General features: G+C 42.5%; 1 protein-coding gene across 2 annotated transcripts; it reads right to left on the bottom strand.

Moving 5' to 3' along the window:
* Window positions 1-1,582: 1,582 nt before the first annotated feature.
* rundc3aa (RUN domain containing 3Aa) lies at window positions 1,583-22,002 on the bottom strand. 2 transcript variants are annotated; one of them, XM_066698454.1, is made up of 12 exons: window positions 21,890-22,002; window positions 21,574-21,696; window positions 17,413-17,528; window positions 15,774-15,907; window positions 12,379-12,464; window positions 9,462-9,551; window positions 9,148-9,228; window positions 8,673-8,838; window positions 6,461-6,618; window positions 4,776-4,895; window positions 2,910-3,013; window positions 1,583-2,362 (listed from the first exon to the last, which is right to left on the bottom strand). In XM_066698454.1, exons 2-12 carry the CDS (start codon window positions 21,678-21,680, stop codon window positions 2,220-2,222), a joined length of 1,305 nt encoding a protein of 434 aa, XP_066554551.1. In that variant the 5' UTR covers window positions 21,681-21,696; window positions 21,890-22,002; the 3' UTR covers window positions 1,583-2,219. The 2 variants fall into 2 exon arrangements, with proteins under 2 accessions (XP_066554551.1, XP_066554550.1); XM_066698453.1 differs by having other exon boundaries at window positions 21,574-22,002.
* Window positions 22,003-22,252: the final 250 nt, after the last annotated feature.

A 22,252-nucleotide genomic window follows, 5' to 3' on the forward strand; every position in this document is an offset into this window, starting at 1 on the left:
TACAATACTTCTGTCAACGGTCTAGGGTCAGAGTAGAAAGTAGAAAAAGAAATATTCAATCTCACCTGTACTGTCTGCCGGTAAGCTTTAGATCCCAATATGTGCACATTTCAAAAGGAAAATAATGATTCATATAAACAAAAAGCAATAGGATACAAAACACAAAGGTCGTGTCAGGGGGAGTTGTATGCTAACGCAGAGCTGTAGTGTACAACACTTAAGGCTACAGCTATAATTTAGGCCCATGCTTCAGATATACTTTACACCAATTCAGGAATCACATTATACAGCTCTAGTAGAAACTGTATGCGTTGTAGCCAGCAAGGTTGAAGTACCAGAGCAATAATCATGCATTTTTTACTATCTGTTCTTCCGATTCATATTCTATTGTATTATCGTTGCCTCTGCTCAGGATCCTTCCCTGCCATGCTTACAAGCTCATCCAACCAACCACACATCCTGTAAAAGATGTCTCTGAGCTGAATTGGTGGAAACAACAGAAGCAAATCATTACAATCATGCTAAATACAGCAAACTCCTGCTTACATATGTATTGTTAGCACTTCTATTGCTTTTCTGCAAAGTCTCCCATGCCCACCCCTCTCTTTAGCACGTCTAGGACTTGACTGTATTATTGTAGTGATTCTGAAGCCTCACTAAGGGGCTTGTGCCTTTATGTGTTGCCGGAGCCCAAAGTTTCCAGAACAGCCCAGTATCTTACATTATGATCACACTTGTTAGCTCATTGTACAAGGATGTGTGCTTATTGTATTGTGTAATGATTGTATTACTGCAATTTGTACTGCTTTGAAACGTTTCTTGTGTAAACTGTAAGTCACCCTGGCTAAAGGTACCTACTAGTGAATAGAGAGAGCTGGCCAGCTGTTCTAGTTCTCCAGTTTCTACCCCAATGTTTGGAATTAAAAATGCATTGATCTTAGTATTAATATGACAAGTATGTGCTAAGGAGTGGAGTCTACCCATTGGCATACTCAGGCTGTGAGAGGGAGCCTAACTCAAAGCTCAACAAAGGCTTCTGTTTCTCCATCGTTATAATTCACAATAACTGTGCTGTCTGGTCTTCGCATGTACCATCGTTCAGAGGTGCCTTTGTGCTCTTCCCTCGATGTCCCTGCATTCTCCGCCTCTGAACAGACCTGCTTCAGTGATGTGCTTATGCAATGCAGATCAGTGGTGGAGAAATTACTGGTCACCCCTTTGGTGATTGGTCCATTTCGCATCCCATGTTAACCGCACACATCCAGAGAAAGTGCGAAGTAAACACTGGTAAAAACACAGTAAAGTGTTGGACAGCAAAGTGAAGTCATGGTAAAGCGTGGAGATGTTTAGTGTAATAAACTGTGACACAAACCATTGATACCATGGCAAGCATTATAGGTGAAGTTAAAGCATGGTATAAACACTTGGAAACTATGGGAAACCTGCCAAATTACTGTGGTAAACTCTTATATAAAAGACACCATTATTATTTACCTATGTGGATATACTGTTGGACATCTATTTTAAGGTACAGTAAATGATCAAATCTTCAGACACTCAAAGAAACTAAGTCAGATGAAGAAAGGTTTGGACAAAATCGCCTTCTTTAGTGTTTTTACGGAGACAATGACGGCTGTAAATTCAACAGTTTGTTTTCCCCCCCTTCTACCCTTGAATAGATACTTCAGAAAAAGACTGAAAAGAGTCAAATAAATACAGCAAGTGTGGAGAGGATGGAAAGGCAGAGAGACAGAATGGTTAGCTCAATGGCATCTGAATTGAATTTTACAACATCAGCCAGTGGTGTCGTATCCATGCCAACATTCCAAACCTAAATGCACATTCAAACGAAGTTTAAAGGGAAAGTCATTTTTAGTTGTTTTTTTTTTTCTTTTTTTTTTCTTCTCCAATACCCTCAAACAGACGCATACAGACACAAAAAAATCTGACACACAGACAGGAGTCCTTTAAGGCTGGAGAACTGACGTTTTCTCAACAGCCTAGGCGTTTTGTCATTGTAGAACAAGAGACATCATCTCCAATGTATGTGGAGGATGAGCTGAGCGGGGGCAGGGCGAGGGTGAGGTCCTCTGAGATGGGGTTATTGGCTTCAGGGGGGGGGGGGGGGGGTTGGAGTTGGCAGGAGGCTGACCTTGTCCCCCTTGCCTGTGCCCCACCCCTCCTTAGGCCTGGGTTGGCAGGCTACTAGCTGACCCTCCTTAGCTGGGTGACAGAGCTGGGCTGGCCTCTGTGCTGATGGGGACCAGGCATTCACTGGACTTCAGGCTGGACAGGGATTTGCAGCTGGGGAGGGAAGCCAGTGAGCCACACAAACCAAGCATGGACGGGGTGTAGTCTTTACCTGGGAGAGAGGCACAAGATATGACATTTTAGAGTTTGCTTTTCATACCTACAAATATTTTGGAAATTGAGGTATCTTAGAAGTCACCTCAAGCCAGAACTTGAACTGTTGTTTATCAGTTGTAAGAATTACTTGGTGTATTTACAATTTACTTTGAACTCCCAATTCAGTGAAAGAGCATGAGGCATTCATGTTATTCCTGTGGCATTTAGACATGAATTTGTTAAGAATTGGGGCCCATATTGTACAGCATTACCCCTATCCCTAACCCTGACCCTCACCTTGCTATACATGTGAACGCAGATTAAGTGCATAAGGTATTCGTGGGTTAGTCCTGTGGTATTCATACACCAATTCATTAAGAAGTGCTACCCATTATCCTAAAGTGTGACCACAATATAAAAGGGGAATATAATACATTACAAACATTAATTCCCAGCCACTGAGGCAGCACAGTGTCAATGCTACAGGTGGCCTGAAGTAATGTGGTGTCCTGTGTGTTCCAGTATGAGCCCAGGAGGGTATAGGGACCAGAGGCCTTCTGTACCTGCTGTAGACCACACCTCCCCATTCTGCTTCCCTTCGGTCTTCTGGGAATCTGAATCCAGGCTGATCTCTGCAGAGAGCTGCTCCACACTGTGGAAACTTCGCCTGGGACACACACACAAACAAGACAGTCAGGTGGAGCTGCAAAAAACAAGGCTTTATCTCACAAGCTTTATTTCCCCCGTTTCTTATTTTTTTAACTGGCCTGCAGCCCCGCTGACTGAAGAACATGGTGGCAACAATGCAATAAAGTGCACATAGCACATTAGGACGTTGTGGCAACACAAACCATTGTAGAAGCTTAGTAAAACATTTAATTTATAATACTGCATTCCAGGGAAACAACATTCACAAATAACAGAATACAGAAAATGAAAAGTTTAGTTTTAAGTCAAATGGAAAAAAAAAGAAAAAAAGAATGTATCTATGCATGCAAAATACACTCACCTAAAGGATTATTAGGAACACCATACTAATACTGTGTTTGACCCCCTTTCGCCTTCAGAACTGCCTTAATTCTACGTGGCATTGATTCAACAAGGTGCTGAAAGCATTCTTTAGAAATGTTGGCCCATATTGATAGGATAGCATCTTGCAGTTGATGGAGATTTGTGGGATGCACATCCAGGGCACGAAGCTCCCGTTCCACCACATCCCAAAGATGCTCTATTGGGTTGAGATCTGGTGACTGTGGGGGCCAGTTTAGTACAGTGAACTCATTGTCATGTTCAAGAAACCAATTTGAAATGATTTGACCTTTGTGACATGGTGCATTATCCTGCTGGAAGTAGCCATCAGAGGATGGGTACATGGTGGTCATAAAGGGATGGACATGGTCAGAAACAATGCTCAGGTAGGCCGTGGCATTTAAACGATGCCCAATTGGCACTAAGGGGCCTAAAGTGTGCCAAGAAAACATCCCCCACACCATTACACCACCACCACCAGCCTGCACAGTGGTAACAAGGCATGATGGATCCATGTTCTCATTCTGTTTACGCCAAATTCTGACTCTACCATCTGAATGTCGCAACAGAAATCGAGACTCATCAGACCAGGCAACATTTTTCCAGTCTTCAACTGTCCAATTTTGGTGAGCTTGTGCAAATTGTAGCCTCTTTTTCCTATTTGTAGTGGAGATAAGTGGTACCCGGTGGGGTCTTCTGCTGTTGTAGCCCATCCGCCTCAAGGTTGTACGTGTTGTGGCTTCACAAATGCTTTGCTGCATACCTCGGTTGTAACGAGTGGTTATTTCAGTCAAAGTTGCTCTTCTATCAGCTTGAATCAGTCGGCCCATTCTCCTCTGACCTTTAGCATCAACAAGGCATTTTCGCCCACAGGACTGCCGCATACTGGATGTTTTTCCCTTTTCACACCATTCTTTGTAAACCCTAGAAATGGTTGTGCGTGAAAATCCCAGTAACTGAGCAGATTGTGAAATACTCAGACCGGCCCGTCTGGCACCAACAACCATGCCACGCTCAAAATTGCTTAAATCACCTTTCTTTCCCATTCAGACATTCAGTTTGGAGTTCAGGAGATTGTCTTGACCAGGACCACACCCCTAAATGCATTGAGGCAACTGCCATGTGATTGGTTGGTTAGATAATTGCATTAATGAGAAATTGAACAGGTGTTCCTAATAATCCTTTAGGTGAGTGTAATAGTATGGTATAGTGTTTGATATGTATTGGAATTCCAGAGATGGACTCTGGAAACAACAGTATGCAGACAATGTTACGGTGCAACATTCAGAGAACAGTAGGTACGACATGTGGGGAGAGTAATAGGTTTCTACAGCACTGTACCAAACGGCAACCTCCCACAATGATGCCAGAAAGATGCTTGTGAGCTGGGCAGGACTTACCTTCGAAAGATCTTGATGTCATCCCGGTTATTGAAGGTCCCCAGGGAGGGCCACTGGTTGACCAGGGGGATGGTCATGTCCTTCAATAAGTTGTTGGAGTCACAAGGAATCAGGCCCGTTCTGTTGAAGAAGAGGAAGGGAGACAAATAAAAAAAAGAGCTACTTCCAAATATCTCAGTTTCAACTCTGTTTAACTCCTGTTGTGTTTAGTCCAAATGTGAAAGATTATGCTTATAACACTGCCCTTATAACACAGCCCTGCTAATCCACTCCTGTCAGAAATGAGAGTGTGTGTGACGAGCTGGGGACATCAGTTTCTTAAGAAGCTGGAATAAAAAAGCCTGCTATTTTATCTGTAAGGGCCTGCGTTTTGCATGACTCTGGTTTTTAGACTGTGTGTCAGTCATGCAAAACATAGGGCCTTGTCAACTGGGCTGACTTTGTTCTGTCCCTACAAATACGTTTGTTTCTGCTTACACATCATTCATACACACAAAACTAATAGCTAGTAGCATAAATTTAAGTAATTTTCTGAATTGTGTCCTAGTAGTCTTTAGTAACTAGTAGCATGAATTTAATAATTTTCTGAATTATGTCCTCCACACATTCTGCCTGCAGCCCTTCCCCCGGCTGGCAAATATTGACACTGTTTATGTTATCGGAGGCCATTAACATGACAAAATGGGATATCACTTTCCTGCTGATCGCCATCAAACCCTCTGAGCACAATTCCCATGAGCCCCCCTGTCTTGTTTACAGCCAGCCTGACTGCTGAGCAGGAATAAAGCACGTCTCTGAGGCTGACTTGTGGAGTGCGTTTCAGATAGAGACCATATGATTAGGCTGTTGCCTTAAGCAGCTCTTGGGTGGGTGCAGTTAAAATAAATAAATAATGTATGCTGTGTACACAAAAGCCCAAAAGGCTCACAAAGTTTGCACTACAAGGAAAGAAGAATGACTAAACATACTGAAAGCCAAACACCATGATTTCACATTGTTACCATGGATTATTTCTGTGTTTTACTGTTATGTACCTTTTTAGTAATTTCCATTTACTCTTTCTTTTTTACTTTATCTGCAGTATGACATGATCCCTGAATTGTTTGTGAATGATGAACAGGTTTGTAAATGGGTCACCTGGCCCTGCTGGAGATCAACAGCCCAAAGTAACATTAAAGCATGTTCATTCCTACACCACTTCTCTCCTGGCACACTGGCTTCTGAACTGTACCTGCAAACAGATATTTGTGTTTTTTGCAACAAAGCTTTGATACTTTATTTCTGGCCTGCCTACCAACCTATAAAGCTGATATGGACCCTCACTCAGGCCACATCTCAAGCTAAGCAATGTCTGTTCAGATGAAGACTATTATTATTGTTGTTTCTATTAAGAAACAAGCGCATGCCTGTCCTGGGAAGGTTTGGATGTGGTGAGAACCAGACAGACAAATAAGAGCACAATGAGAATAATTCAAATTTCTCCACCTTCAGTTAACAGATATAAGTAAAGAGGAGAGGTTTTCACACAGCGAACATCTGCTACTGCTTGTATTTTTAAAAATAAAATACCGGACAAATGGGGACCAGGAGGCAGCCTGCGAAGTCTCGTATGCTGGGAACAATTGTACCCCACAGCAGCTAAAAGAACAAAATGAGAAGAATTCAGTGTGATGGAGGCCACTCACAGCTGTTCCTGGAGCTCCAGCACCACGCTCTCCAGCTCCTTCTTCTCCTGCTGGCTCTGCAGTCGGGTCTCCTCCAGTCGGAGAGTGAGCCGCTTGTTCTCGGCCTCCAGGTTCTTCAGCTGGGACTCCCGCAGCCGCACCAGCTCCTCCAGGTAACCCTGATGATGCAGAGGGAGGCACTGAGCGGTCAGCGTCACCGTTTGAATGCTGCCACACGCAACGAAACCAGCCTACATTTGAATCTGTGGGAGATGATGCACGATTCCTCTCATTCTCACCCACCCAAAATGGACCTCTTTTTTGTATATTTAAGACACATGGAAAAGATTTAGATATTTATTTAGATGTTCGAAATATATAGAAGGTTAAGTTTCTACAATACAAAATACAACGATCGTGCATCATCTATCAAATATGAAAAATATAGGTTTATATAAACATATATACTGCAGATTACCGTATACTGTAGAATACAAACGCATTTTTACTAAAAAGAAAAATAAATCACTTTTAAAAAATCACAAAATAAAGAAATTATGGTAAATGTATGCTGATGACGTTGACTACACATCAGCAGCTGACTGGAGATCACAGTGAAAAATCTAAAAAACACGACATGAAAATGGACCTCTCAGACAATGTTGGATAAATCTGAAACTATACCCGATATTTATGAAATTATTTCAAATCCTACATTGTAAGTGTTTTGGCTATGATTTGTATTGCAATACTTTTAACTTACTTAGTAAATAAATTACACTATTGAGGGCATTTGAAATATATATTTAAATATATAGACTATACTTTATATATAAGTGACTTTTGAAAACAACCGAACTGTTACAGGTGAGCAAATAAGCTCTCAAAACATCCAGAACAAACAAAGAGGCTGCAATCTGTGAACAAGAGCTCAGAGTGTCACTGTCAACAACTCACCCAAGGAGCAATTGCACTGATTTGTTTTTTATTATTATTAATTGTTTTACTTTTCACAGACTGTGAATAGCAGCACGCACAGTATTTGTCAACCAATTGTTTTTAATTGATTTCACTTCGATCTTCAATTACTATTCAAGCACATATGTGTACAGTACATTGTTAATAAACGTTCCATTTAAATAAGTTATATATTTGTTTACCGTGTTAAAGACAGTGGTTTCAGTTTTGAGTATTCCGACATGATTTTTCTTGGCTTTTATATTGCCTAGTTAGCAAGATAAGGTTAAACTAGTTTTTATTGGAATGACTACTTTGATTAATAAATTTAAAATGAATACAATGCTATATTGGCTTAATTCAGTTTTATAGTTTTTTTTTATTTGAATAAGAGTGCTCATTGCAATGTTAAAGATTGGTACATTTTAGTCAGTCTTTAGTCACAAACATGGATACATTGTTTATCTTGAAACAAAATGGTGCAATTGCAATAGAACATCTGTTCTAAAAATCAAGTCTAAACCTCAAGTTTGTTTCAGACTGGCCATTACAATTGGACTGATAAGTTTATAATGGTAGGCCTATTTTGTATTTTTGTCAGTCATGATTGCCTATGTACAATTAGCAATATAAAAGCAACACAATCTGTGATTAAACTGCAGTTTTAAGATTATATAATGTGGTGTGCCTAAGGATAAATCCAAGTGTCTGGGTGTGCCTTCCCTAAAAAAGGTTGAGAACCACTGGCATAAGGGATGGTTCACTTTTGCAGTATACTGTGTTCTGGGGATCAAGACACTACAGAGTGACATCAGCTCGGCTCCGGCCTGCGTTGAGCGAGTGAGGGCCGCTAAGGGGCACTTCTGATGTCTCTCTGTAAGTGATGGTGTGTGATATATAGTTCTGTAGTCTGAATATTAAGAAATAATTCAAAACATAAGAAGCATTACAAATCAAAGCCAGAGGTTCCCAACTCCAGTCTTTTAGGGACTCCAGCAAGATTTCCAGGCCCCTCCGTATCATCAGCACCTTAAGTGACCTAGTAAAGAGTTCAGGTGGAATGAAAACTGGAGGAAATGGTGGCCATCTAGGATTGAAACTGCTTAGCGCTACTTGAAGACCAGTGTTCTTTGGATTAACAAATAAACGTCCCAGGATCTCATTACACACTTAACTGCACCAGCTGCCCAAATCTTCAGCTGCTAATTTGGTTTTGGAGAGACCTATGAAATGTGCCAGGGCCGGACAGGATCCCAGCTGGGCTACCCCATAGTACCTTCTGTGCGTAAACGATTTTGAACTTCTGCTCCATCTTGCGGCACTTGTTGCTCCAGCTCTCCTCGTCGGTGACCAGGGGGATGTAGGGGTGCTCAGGGATGCTGTCGTCACTAGTGCTGCTGTCCACGCTGTGACGGTCATCATCGTCACTCAAGTAGTCGTAGCTGCGCGGGGACACGGCTCTCAGTCAGTGTGTTTTTTTGGTTCCTACTTTTACATTTTCAGTAATTCAAACATCTCCCACCCTCCTGGGCAGCCTCACCTGAAAGGCTTTAAGTTGTGTGTAAGAGAACTAACAGCTACTTGTCTAGATTTAAAGTCTCCCAGATAACATCACATTTGTATTGTTAAAGAGCTGATGACACTTTTATAGGTATTATTAAACTGAACTGCCACTTCTGGGTGTCCATTTGGGCTCTTGTACTCTTAACAACAAAGTGTGTCACTCCCTCCTGCTCACAAAGCACTCTCACCTTTGTGTAAACTTAAGGTAAGGTGTGTAGTCAATAACAGCTGGACTCTTCCCATCAAGCACCTCCCCTTTCAGACAGAAGCTGGGGATAGAGGAGAGATGATGGGTTAGAGAGAGAGAGAGAGAGAGAGAGAGAGTGACCCACTGCACACCTCTTAGTCCAGGTTGGAGTTGCATTGTGAAAATTAGCAGATGGCCTGAAAATGCCTTCATCTGGTGCAAGGGTCCTGGTGAGCCAAGTATGATTAACAACTGGGGGGGTAGAAATAATATAACATGATTGAAACCCTTTGGCTGGTGTTACTGGCATCCTACCTGAAGTCGATGGCACTCAGTCCAATCAACATTCCCGTCAGCACAGTGGACTCCTCTCTCAACATGATCGCTCCATCGTCATAGAACCTCCTGCAAGGCACACGTCAGACAAACTCTTTAAATGCCTTCCCCGCCGACTGGATAACACTGTGGCAGAAGTGCAATGAAGTGAAGACAGAACAATATGAAGCTGTGGCAAAACACAGATTTGTAGACTCTAGAAAATGTTACATTTCATACGTGACATTAAGGTGACTACATTGCAGCGAAGGAATATTCATAAATAACATATAGAGAAGGAAAAGTGACACGACCAAAAACATACCAACAAAAGATGCTGAGTGTATGCATGTGAAATAAAATATATATTGATATGTTCTATAATTCCAGAGATCGAGCTATGAAATTAGCAAAACAAAATGTCTTTACAACCAGAGAGCACTTGTGACATTGTGTGGTCAGGGCCAAATGGCTCACAGCCAAGATAAAACTGCCAGCTCCCACAACACATATACAATGCAGTAACTGAGCTTCATTTCCTTCTTACTTCATAGTTTTTGAGACACGCGACTAAAACGGTTGAAGCAACACAGTGTGATGCAGCCATACAGTGCCTTGCGAAAGTATTCACCCCCCTTGACGTTTTTCCTAGTTTGTTGCATTACAACCTGTAATTTAAATGGATTTTTATTTGGATTTCATGTAATGGACATACACAAAATAGTCCAAATTGTTGAAGTGAAATAAAAAAAAATAACTTCTAAATTCTAAAAAATAAAAAATGGAAAAATGGTGTGTGCATTTGTATTCACCCCCATTGTTATGAAGCCCCTAAATAAGTTCTGGCGCAACCAATTACCTTCAGAAGTCACATAATTAGTTAAAGTCCACCTGTGTGCAATCTAAGTGTCACATGATCTGTCACATGATCTCAGTATATATACACCTCTTCTGAAAGGCCCCAGAGTCTGCAACACCACTGAGCAATAGGCACCACCAAGCAAGCGGCACCACCAAGCAAGCGGCACCACCAAGCAAGCGGCACCACCAAGCAAGCGGCACCACCAAGCAAGCGGCACCATGAAGACCAAGGAGCTCTCCAAACAGGTCAGGGACAAAGTTGTGTAGTTGTGTAAAAAAAATATATGAAACTTTGAACATCCCACGGAGCACCATTAAATCCATTATAAAAAAATTGAAAGAATATGGCACCATAACTAACCTGCCAAGAGAGGGTCACCCACCAAAACTCACTGACCAGGCAAGGATGGCATTAATCAGAGAGGAAACAAAGAGACCAAAGATAACCCTGAAGGAGCTGCAAAGCTCGACAGCGGAGATTGGAGTATCTGTAAATAGGACCACTTTAAGCCGTACACTCCACAGAGCTGTGCCAGAAAAAAGCCATTGCTTAAAGAAAAAAAATAAGCAAACACATTTGCTGTTCGTCAAAAGGCATGTGGGAGACTCAAACATATGGAAGAAGGTACTCTGGTCAGATGAGACTAAAATTGATCTTTTTGGCCATCAATGGAAACGCTATGTCTGGCGCAAACCCAACACCTCTCATCACCCCGAGAACACCATCCCCATAGTGAAGCATGGTGGTGGCAGCATCATGCTGAGGGGATGTTTTTCATCGGCAGGGACTGGGAAACTGGTCAGAATTGAGGGAAACCTGTTTCGGTCTTCCAGAGATTTGAGACTGAGACAGAGGTTCACCTTACAGCAGGACAATGAAACACAAGTGGTTTAAGGGGAAACCTTTAAATGTCTTGGAATGGCCTAGTCAAAGCCCAGACCTCAATCCAATTGAGAATCTGTGGTATGACTTAAAGATTGCTGTACACCAGCAGAACCCAACCAACTTGAAGGAGCTGGAGCTGTTTTGCCTTGAAGAACTGGCAAAAATCCCACTGGCTAGATGTGCCAAGCTTATCGAGACGTGCCCCAAGAGATTTGCAGCTGTAATTGCTGCAAAAGGTGGCTCTACAAAGTATTGACTTTGGGGGGGTGAATAGTTATGCATGCTCAAGTTTTTTTTGTCGTCTTATTTCTTGTTTGTTTCACAATAAATATTTTGCATCTTCAAAGTGGTAGGCATGTTGTTTAAATCAAATGATACAAACCCCCAAGGTTTTAAAATTCCAGGTTGTAAGGCAACAAAATAGGAAAAATGCCAAGGGGGAGAATACTTTTGCAAGGCACTGTATATACACAATTACACAATTTGGGGACTTTTAAAGACATAATTTTGCCTACATGGATTCTACAGTATTAAATGTATGTAGGCTTGCCGAGGGGAGACAAAGGAACACAATGTCTTGGTGTAATATAAGCAAACCTTCTCGGTTCTATTTACAGTGGCTTATGTAATATTTGCAAAAGGACATATGACATACATCAATTGTGAAAGCACAGCCCAGAGATGGAGAAGTATCCTGCAGGCTGTGACTCACAAAGCCTGTCTGATAGTCGTGTGAGGTTTTCCAGTCATGATTGCTGGCTGCTAATGGAAAAAGCACCATCTTCACTCCAGTGCATTGTGTGGGTGGGGCAGGAGGGGAACTGAAAGGAGAGCGTATAGGACAGATGGGAGCTAACAAAACATGAACGACTTGCGAATAAACAAGAGGTATAAAAATATATACGTTTCTTCTCCTACTTATGAGTTAATTAATTAACAGGGAAACGTGGGCTTAAGATATATGAGCCTTCTGATTGTTATCCCTCATAAATATTTGCTCATAACTCATATTTTTCTCTAATACACCTTTTAAATGGTTTGCAGCTCCTGCAAAGCTGCACATCTGCGTCACAGGTATGTATGTTGGTTACCGTCTACCCCAGCAATGCCGAAATGTTCTTATAATGACACCTTCATTTAAAGACAAAAAAGCACTTTGCAAGGGCAGACCTGGTTGGCCGTGTGTCCCTCAGCGCTGTGGCGATGTACTCTGACAGGCGTTTCTCCATCAGCGCCACTCTGATCCAGGCACGGCCCTGTGGAGAGGAGGCACACAGAAGCAGCTAAGCCCAGGGGGGTCATTTAAGGGGTTGCCTGAGGAGCAGGGCCGTCCTAAATTATACAGGAAATAAAAGGACTGTACTTCTTGAAGCCTTTAGTAATTTAAGGCCATTATCACACTCCCTGATGCGATCACTAGTGATGCGATTTCCCAGTCACCAGCTGCAGTGTAGCCCAAACCTCGAGATGCCTTTTTAAAATAATTTTAATTCAGTTGTCTCATGAGGCTTCAACTTGTCGATTCCCTCAGGTCAGCTAGCGTGCCACCCCGCCCACATGCCTCATGATGGAATCCGATGGTTTGTAGCGGGGCTTGAGTGAAAAGCCTGGCTGCCACAGGAAGCACACACTCTGGGCCAGTGTGACAGATCTTTAGACTTTCATGGGACGGACTGCATCCCTGGAGGATAAATCGTGGTTGTGTGCTCTTATATTTATAGTGATTTGGTATTCTGAGACACTGTAACAGCCTATCATTCAACACGGGGTGTGGAAGGAGCATGAGCTAACATTTCAGTAGCCATTGTTGGGGAAGTATTTATAGACTTATTTTAGGAACCTTTCAGGAACCAAAAAAGACATGCTTTGTAGACTATTTGGATAGCATTTCAGAAACTGTAACGGAAAAACAAAACCTTCTTCTGTGCCTTTCTGTGGGTGTGCAGTGTACAGCGCATATAATGCTCTTATCTGCAATGGTCAACCTACATCATAGGAGGAATGGACACATCCAGGCTGAATCTTTCTTTTCCTGTCCTGTCAACAGGTGTGTGTACAGCAACTGAAAGAGACCCAACACAACCTGTTTAAAAACATTTTGACTGTTGACACAGGAGATAGAGGGAGAGGTCAGCAGGAGAATGGTGTGTTTAAGAATGCTCAGATATAGTTTATTTGAAGCTCCAGTCGTTAACAGTTGTATCTCTCTGCACTGATAAATTACCAGAGGAGAATACGTACACCCTTGTCCTGGGGAACTGCACAGCTCTCAGGTCGCATTCCACAGCAAGCTGATTCCTAAGAGACTATTACTTTGATTTCCCATATCAACTTATTGAGATGTTCAGGATTAACAGACTAGTAGCCCAAATAGAAACAATTGGTCTGTCTGTAGTCTTCTCCTTTGCTCTGACCATCTGGACGTTGTTATAGTAAATTCCTCTCCTTTGGTATTGACCTGTACCATCAGTCAGATTTTCATCAATATGTAAATACAATATTGCATTAATAATGAAAACAGTAAGTCAATTTAGCAGAGGTTTCTCTTCTAACCAATGCTACATACAGCGATTAGGGGGTAAACCCTGTCTCAATATCGATTACTTGAGTGATAATTACAACAAGATGGTCAGCTTTAAGTAACCATTTAAGGCCAGAGCATGAGAAGGTTAGGGTAACATACTATGAGATCTAGGGCTTTACCTGGGGACCTCCTTGGAAAAAGCTCTTCTGTTTAACCACTAGACTACCTCTCGTTTATACGTGTTCTGTCAAAATGTTATGCTCCAATTTTTATTATTTACCAGTAGAGTTTTTTCTCAAAAACCTCTCTGATCTTAAGGTAGAAACTAATCTTTAAAGGCTATCCTACTTGTGATACACCTGCCTCTTGTTCGATTTCCAGGAGTCTATCGGTCTAGTCTAGGAGTCCTGCAAGTGGAAACAATCAGCAAAAAAGGACCTTGGAACTGAATTGGCAGCATAAGAGTAGCCAAAATGAAAACAAAATGCAAACTGTATTAACTATTCTTTTCTAGGCGGGGTAATACATATGGTCCATCCAAACAACCAAGCTGATTATACACCGATCAGCCATAACATTATGACCACCTGCCTAATATTGTGTAGGTCCCCCTTTTGCCACCAAAACAGCCCTGACCCGTCGAGGCATGGACTCCAATAGACCTTTGAAGGTGTGCTGTGGTATCTGGCACCAAGACGTTAGCAGCAGATCCTTTAAGTCCTGTAAGTTGTGAGGTGGTGCCTCCATGGATCGGACTTGTTTGTCCAGCACATCCCAAAGATGCTCGATTGGATTGAGATCTGGGGAATTTGGAGGCCAAGTCAACACCCTGAACTCGTGATTTATCAGACCAGGCCACCTTTTCCTTTGCTCCATGGTCCAGTTCTGATGCTCACGTGCCCATTGTAGGCGCTTTCGGCAGTGGACAGGGGTCAGCATGGGAACCCTGACTGGTCTGCGTCTACGCAGCCCCAAACGCAACAAACTGCGATGCACTGTGTGTTCTGACACCTTTCTATCAGAACCAGCATTCACTTTTTCAGCAATTTGAGCTACAGTAGCTCGTCTGTTGGATCGGACCACACGGGCCAGCCTTCGCTCCCCACGTGCATCAATGAGCCTTGGCCACCATGACCCTATCGCCGGTTCACCGCTTTTCCTTCCTTGGACCACTTTTGATAGGTACTGACCACTGTAGACCGGGAACACCCCACAAGAGCTGCAGTTTTGGAGATGCTCTGACCCAGTCGTCTAGCCATCACAATTTGGCCCTTGTCAAAGTCGCTCAGATCCTTACGCTGCCCATTTTTCCTGCTTCTAACACATCAACTTTGAGGACAAAATGTTCACTTGCTGCCTAATATATCCCACCCACTGACAGGTACCATGATAACGAGATTATCAGTGTTATTCACTTCACCTGTCAGTGGTCATAATGTTATGGCTGATCGGTGTATAATGCAGTGGCAGGCTGGCAGCCCTTATTGAAACAAGCACACCTGCTTTGCAGACAGGACAGGGGAGTCACAACACCAAGCACAAAAGGGAGCACATACGCAAACGCAGCCAGTATTCGCCAGAGATTGTCTTGTCCATCACACAAAGCCTGTACCAGATACAGACATTTTATACCAGGGACAGAGATTGCATGGGGGTGGGGGTTTAATGGGACTAGGTTTGGGTCACATTCCTGTATTATACACAAATGTGATGTGTTGTGATGTGGACCAAACTTGCAGTTTGCATGCAGGGTTTCAAGATGTACCTTATTTAATTATGTAACTAGTTAACTATGGCTTACAATTCTTAATTGTTTGAGAATTTTAAAAAATCCTGTCTCTGTGGGCCTGTCTAATTAGCCTTGACAAAAGTCTGGTCGCTGAAACATCTGCATTTCACTAGTAAACATTTCTTGAAGAGGACTGTAAGTGTGTGCGAGAAATTGTTTCTCATTCTCAATTGCATGCAGTGATCTGCCACAGCATGTCAGTGCTGTGTCCACACCCTGGCACTGACTGACATAATCCAAGCCTGCTCTTGCCTTAGCTCGGGATGTGTTGATGTTCTCCATGTTCTCAATGCTCGTGATACAGTTGTTCGGGACCTTGCTGCAAGCCAGGCGAATGTAGTCCCAAAAGCTCCGCTGCCCGTCATAGCTGAACCAACTGCCTGGGCCTGAGGAAACCAGAAAGACAGTTAAGAAACACGGCCACATTCAAAACTCCCTAGACTCAATCCTCAAAGATCAAACGTGTGATCCTTCTATTTTTCATATGCCATAATTGGCTGCAATCCATATATTTATTTTATAGATGGTATAAAATAAGATATACATATTACAGAATAAAATACATCTAAAATATATCCCATGTATTTTAAATATACAAAAAGGCAAAAGTGTTGGAATATGAAGAATATAAGGATCACGCATTTCCACCATATGTTAAAAATATATATATTGTTCTGCACGGGTAAGACTATACAATTGGAAAGTCGACAAACCCAATAAAAAGTGAAATCCTCAGAAAACTCTTCTGGATTCAGTTGGTTGTTTAAGATATTGTAGGCTACAGCACAGTTCTCTCCCAGGTGAGCCTGCATCTCTTAACAGATCTTCACCTTATGATTTTAGGCACAGGCAGAGAAGGAGCCCTTGGTAAACATATAATCTGATCATGATCAGAGCACATGGTATAAAGGAGTCCACATGTGGTTGGTCAGAGTAAAAACCTTGTAAAAGTCTACAAATTGAAGAGACAAGAACAAGAGAAGGAGAGACAATAAGGAGAGGGGAGACCAGAGAAAGAAAACACACCCACGGCCTGCTGTCACTCATTGGAGGAGCAGAAACAATAGGGCATTATCTATTCCTTTCCTACAACTCAACAGCAGCTTACTATTGCATATTTTATTAAAATCATTAAATAATACTAGCTTTACTGTCCTAAATCTGTCCCAAATGAATGATAACTTCCCCTCAGAAAAGACTCTATTAGAGACGATATTATGAGTTTCAGTCAAACTGCAATGCAGATTGTCTGGAAATCATACCAGACTGTGAAAGAGTGTTTTCACATGGATTAGAACAACCTTACAGCTGGACCACAGTAAAAAAAAAATATCCACTGTGCTTTCATATTCCCTTCAGTGTGCTTCCTGCGCTGTTCTGTTTTTCTTTTATTCTTTGTGTGCATGATGTTGTTGTGCTGAAGTAGAGCAAAATACCACAATATACCATAGACTTCCTACATAAGATAAACTGGTAGACCATCTTCCGAGTGCAGAAACTGTAGCATCATATTATCCACCCTTACAGAAACAAATATACACACTCATATGGATAATTTCATATCAGATTGTTTGTTTGTTGCTTTGGTAAAACTTGTGTTCTGTGGTATAATTCCTAATGATTTGTAAATACAAAGCAAATATGTGTCACATGAGGCACATATTGAGCAGTGTCACTACAGAGACTGTTAAACCCTGTTGATCTTCATGGCTGCTCTGGCAGGCACTTGTCACAGTGATACTAGTACTTCTCTCCCTATTAGCCAGCACAGAGCGCAAATTTATATTTAGTATTTTGTGTCAGTATTGCTTCTCAGTGGCTCTTCATCCAGAAATTCTTATAGAAATGGCAATCATCAGAAGACCACACACAAATAGATTAATTCTCTTACCTTTGAAGCGGTGGCTGAGAATCTGTTCCAGAATGGCGGCAAAGTTGATGAATTCCTCGGATGAGTCATCGATGGGCTCGGCGGTGTACTTCTCCAGCAGGGTCTTCACTGAGAACCTGCGGCGACACAACACATCAGCTGCTGAGACAGGTGCACTCCCCAGGAGGGATCTGACAGAAAACGCCACTGCCTGACTGAAGAGATCTACTCCTTGAACGTAGCATTGAGGGAAGCACAGGGCACAGATGGGGAGCTCCCATGTGCAAGTGACATACCGCCACTAGTACAGTGGGTCAGGTCATCCATGTACATTGCATTCACAGTGGCAGTCAGAGGAGTTCCTGGAAATGAGCTCTGGATTCAAGTGAATTCACTCCCAAAATATACCAGCATCTTCGAGGGAAAACAAAGGTCTGGCCTTTTTGCCAGTCATTTGATTCACTTTCTGGTGTTGTTGCTATGCACTGAGCTTTACCATCTTTGACATTCCTAACTGTAGTATTGCACAGTCACAATTTAATATGCTTTCATGTAAATGCATGGTGATTAATAATTTCCTAGCTATGCACCTAACCATTTTATCATCATTTTATACAAAGTACACACGGCTGTAGTCCTTTCTGACAGTCATCTGTTTTAGTCAACTCTTGTTCACTAAACTCTACTTATTTATCAATGATCTTCTATCAGTTTGTGGAACACTGCATGGTGTAGCCTAAACAAAACAAGTGATTCCAGTTGAATCAGATGTTGTGTGTAAAACATTGGCCTACTACACCTAATAAAGAGATTGAGAGACAGTTCCAAGTGTGGTGGAATGTGATCCACTCTCTACTTGCATTTGCCCTACATTTACTTTTATTCTGCTTACACATATGACCTTGTGTTCTGTTTAGAGAACTACTTTGAAATAAAGCAAGGCCTCCACTTTGTTTATTTATTTTAATATTATGCAGATTTTCAGTCAATCCTCTTCACACTGCTTAAGGTAAAGATTCAGAAACCCTTGAATCTTTCGTTGTGACTCATGTCCTTATCTGAATCTTTTCTACAGTATCCTTCCTGCATCAAAATTGAACAGGATGGCCACCACTGGTCTCATTTTTGTTTGGGAGAGAACCAAAGGCTTTTGAAAGTGGGTCTGCAAACTGCAGCGTTTTGACGTTGTTGCTGAATATATAAACCCAATATTGTAAACTAGATACATTCAAGCTGGAAATGTTAGGTACAATGACAAATAGCCACTGAAAATCACCTCCCCGTTTGGTTGCTGGTAACTCATCAGTTCTGTCTCATCCGTATTTGATCTAATTCTATTTAGCAGAAGTGGGACATGTTAAAAATTAAATCATACACAGGAAGACATAAAGAACAAAAGTGAATTTGGCTTCCTGATGATAACTCTTTAGAAATGGGAGAGATTACTCAAATAAAAAAGCAAGCACTTCATCAATGTGCCTTGTAGGTTACGTTGAATTTTGCCCTAGTTTTTTAAATCTCATCAGGGTATGGTTTCTCTGAGTCAGACCCAGATCTGTCTGTGCAAGGAGGGGCGCTGTGTTAATCTTTTCCAGGATCTCTTCCAGTAGGGACACTAAGGAGGAGAATGACATCTGGCTGGCAAGAGACTAATTTCAGATACCGTCCCCACAAAGAGGGAGCAAGAAGCTGCTCTACAATGTCAAAGCAAAAGGCAAATACAAATTTCCAGCCAGAAGTGTCAATCTGTGTCCCACAAAATAAATAAGACCCATCATATATCAGCTTAGCTATCCTTATTAATAAATAAAAAATGTCTAGAGTGAATGCTGTAGAACATAAATTATATTAGAGTGGCACCCTAAACAAATAATTCTGGCTTAGACAATTGATTTATTCAGGGTTTGGATCACAACACAAGCTAGAGGACCCCATAGCTTTCCAGGACTGGAAATGAAAATCCCTGTGTTAAGGTATGAGGACAATAGATTCAAGAAGGTGTTCACTGGAGTAAGGGGTAATCACATTTGTCACCTCATGCCATCCAAACAAAGGTGTGCTCATCATTCTCTGAAAGTTTAATGTAGCTTAGGACCAAAACTGCCATTACAGCAGGTTGTTGTTCTGGGTATAGAAGACCATCTCCACATCACTCCACTCGATAGTGACCTCAAGGTCATGGGGCAACAGATCTTCAAACTTAGGCAATATACTGCTGATTAAAGAGTCATTAAACACAAACTGCTGATTTTGTGGTAAAATGCAGCCATGGTTTTCTGGGGACTCTCTGTGGACCCCAGTTTGGGAACAACCGCCTCCACATACTGCCTGATACTATCAACTCAGGATATTGTGATCTATGGTGTACTTGATATTCTTGAAATACCTCAGTGTGCTGGTACACTGGTACACTGGCTCACCGTTGGGGGCCTGAATTTCAGGAGAAGACAGACTTGTACTTGTCTTGCATTCCAGTCTGGCTCAGGCCTGAAGTCATAACAACAACTCAGAACAAAGCAGGCTAGGGCGGTGATGTCAATGTTGCTGGCCATGTACAACAATGTCTCCTTTGGCCTTTTCCAAATGCATTCCTATGGCAACAGCACAATGGGCACTATTGTCTTCGCCAACCCGTCTGCTGTCATCCTGGCCATAACTTGAAGAATCAGATGATGGCACCTGAAATCAGTCTTTTTGATGAGCTCTGAGAGGCAGGGGCAATAGCCTAAAAATGCTGCTATTTAGCTGCAGACATACTGCCTTCACACCCATCAGAGAAATACTGTTGTGTACACTGACTTTCTTCTCTGTAAAGCTTGCTGGCAAATGGCAGCTGAAAGAAGCCTGTGTACTCTCCACAAAAGACTTGCACAACACCCACTCATCATCACCTTTGATCACTTACTGCAGCACAAGGAACAACAACAATAAAACCATATTATTAGAATTTGCAATTGCTGTCCAACTGCAATTCCCCAAAATGCTTTAATCTGGTTTGTAACACTGATTTCTAAAAATGTGACATTAAGCTTTGAAAAAGGGCCATTTTTTTAATCAAGTCTATATAATGTCATATATATATATATATATATATATAATGGGCTTATCCGTTTTCCATTTGGTTTGCAGGGACATTCTTCAGTATAGCATGGACAGTGTTCAGTAGTACATGTATAGGTTCTCTCTCATTGAACGAATTAGGTTGTATTGTGAGGGGAGATCAAAAAAGACAAAAAATGAATGTGTTTTATTGAATACAACAGCCAGGATTTCATTCTTCCATTGCAATATATTGGCCAGCAGCGGTACTGGGACACAGTGCGAGATTCCTGTGCAACCCTCCACTCCTGCACTGTTTCCGGGGTCTTTTCGAGAAGGAATCCGTCTGAAAAACAGCGAGCTCTGCGCCGAGGGGACGGGGGGTGGCAGGCGGACGGGCATTTTCATTTTGCACGGGTAGCGACCACAATGCACGCATGTGTTTCTGATTGTCAGTTTGTCTGTCGGGGCGGTTTCAGATCCGGGGGTGGGGGGGGGGGCAACTACAATGTCCTTGCCCCGGGAAGGTTGTCGTCATGGCAACGACACCATCCCTGACAGTGCTGCTCAGGCAAGAAGATGACCTCACACCCAGAAAGCAGCCCCCCAGGCCTCATCAGCACCTCGTCACCCTTTAATTGATGCCTTTTGGTCTCGAAAGATACATGTCAACGCACCTTTTGAAATGGAAACGTCTTGGCCATTGTTACCGCATCTTATTTGTATTTATACATGCAAACCTAGCTAACCCTATTCTCAGCCCAGGCGATTTGATCCCACACTAAAATCACAATATGTGCACAATCCCAGCTATGATGGCCCTGACATCCGTCTTAGATGCTCACAACGTCACATTGCAATAGCGCTTTGTCTAGGGCAGCTGCTACATGGCAAGGCCCTCTCTCTGATTATAAATGGTCTCAATGTTAACATCCGTCATCTTTAATCCTGGCCTTTTCACTGTTTGCTTGATCCAATACAATAAGACGAAACACTAACACACTGGCATTTAAACAAACACCTCATCGTTATAATAAAATGACCGACACCATTCCAGAAAACAACAAAGCTACATTTGCCGGCCCCGGTGCATGAATAACACGTTTGATTAACGCCTGCCTCTTAGATAGCATGGACACTCACCTGCAAACCGTGATCAGGTTCTTGCGCTCCACGGCGATGCTCCGAGAAGATGCTTTTTTGGACGACAGCCCCATAGCCATTGCTGACTGGACGCAGCTCGATTCCATTCAAACGGCGCCGAGCCTGTGTAGCGAGCAAAACCCCTCCCTGTGTTACGCCATATACAGAGACTCCCAAGCCTTCGGGGCGTCGAGAGGAAGATGCCGGGCGGTGAGGGATGCAGTATCCACCGAGAAGGGAGTAGTGAGGGAAAAACACTCTCCAGATCCCCCTTCTCTCACAATAAAGGTCTGTTGCAGCTCTTATGCGTGCATACCTGGAGTGTACGCGTACGCCTGCTCGCCGCTAGTCGAGGACGGCACTGTCCTTGGTCCTGTGCATGCTTCCTCCCTCTCCCTCTCCCTCTCCCTCTCCCTCTGCCTCTGCCTCTGCCTCTGCTCTCACGTAGGCATGATCTCAGTAGATACCCACATTTAGGTTTTCTGATGACGTGTTGATCAATTCCATACTCACGTGTCTACCCCCCCCTAAAAAAAAAAAAAAGAGGCCAACAACAAGATGTGCCCTTGAAATACATTCCTATCTTCAGATGTGTCAAGTTTTCGGTTACGCAAATGACTTACTTATATGAATACATCGAATATATGATAGCTGAGCATTAAGTGTTGGCATAATACAG

This window comes from Amia ocellicauda, chromosome 3 (assembly GCF_036373705.1).
Source record: "Amia ocellicauda isolate fAmiCal2 chromosome 3, fAmiCal2.hap1, whole genome shotgun sequence".
NCBI classification, from domain to species: Eukaryota; Metazoa; Chordata; class Actinopteri; order Amiiformes; family Amiidae; genus Amia; species Amia ocellicauda.

Excerpts from the sequence above, each read along its gene's own strand:
- rundc3aa (XM_066698454.1), bottom strand. The coding sequence starts at position 21,680 with ATGGAATCGAGCTGCGTCCAGTCAGCAATGGCTATGGGGCTGTCGTCC. Across the intron at positions 9,229-9,461 it reads CTGAGTGCCATCGACTTCAG|CTTCTGTCTGAAAGGGGAGG; the intron begins GTAGGATGCCAG and ends CTCTATCCCCAG. Across the intron at positions 8,839-9,147 it reads TACCTTAAGTTTACACAAAG|CTACGACTACTTGAGTGACG; the intron begins GTGAGAGTGCTT and ends GTCCCCGCGCAG.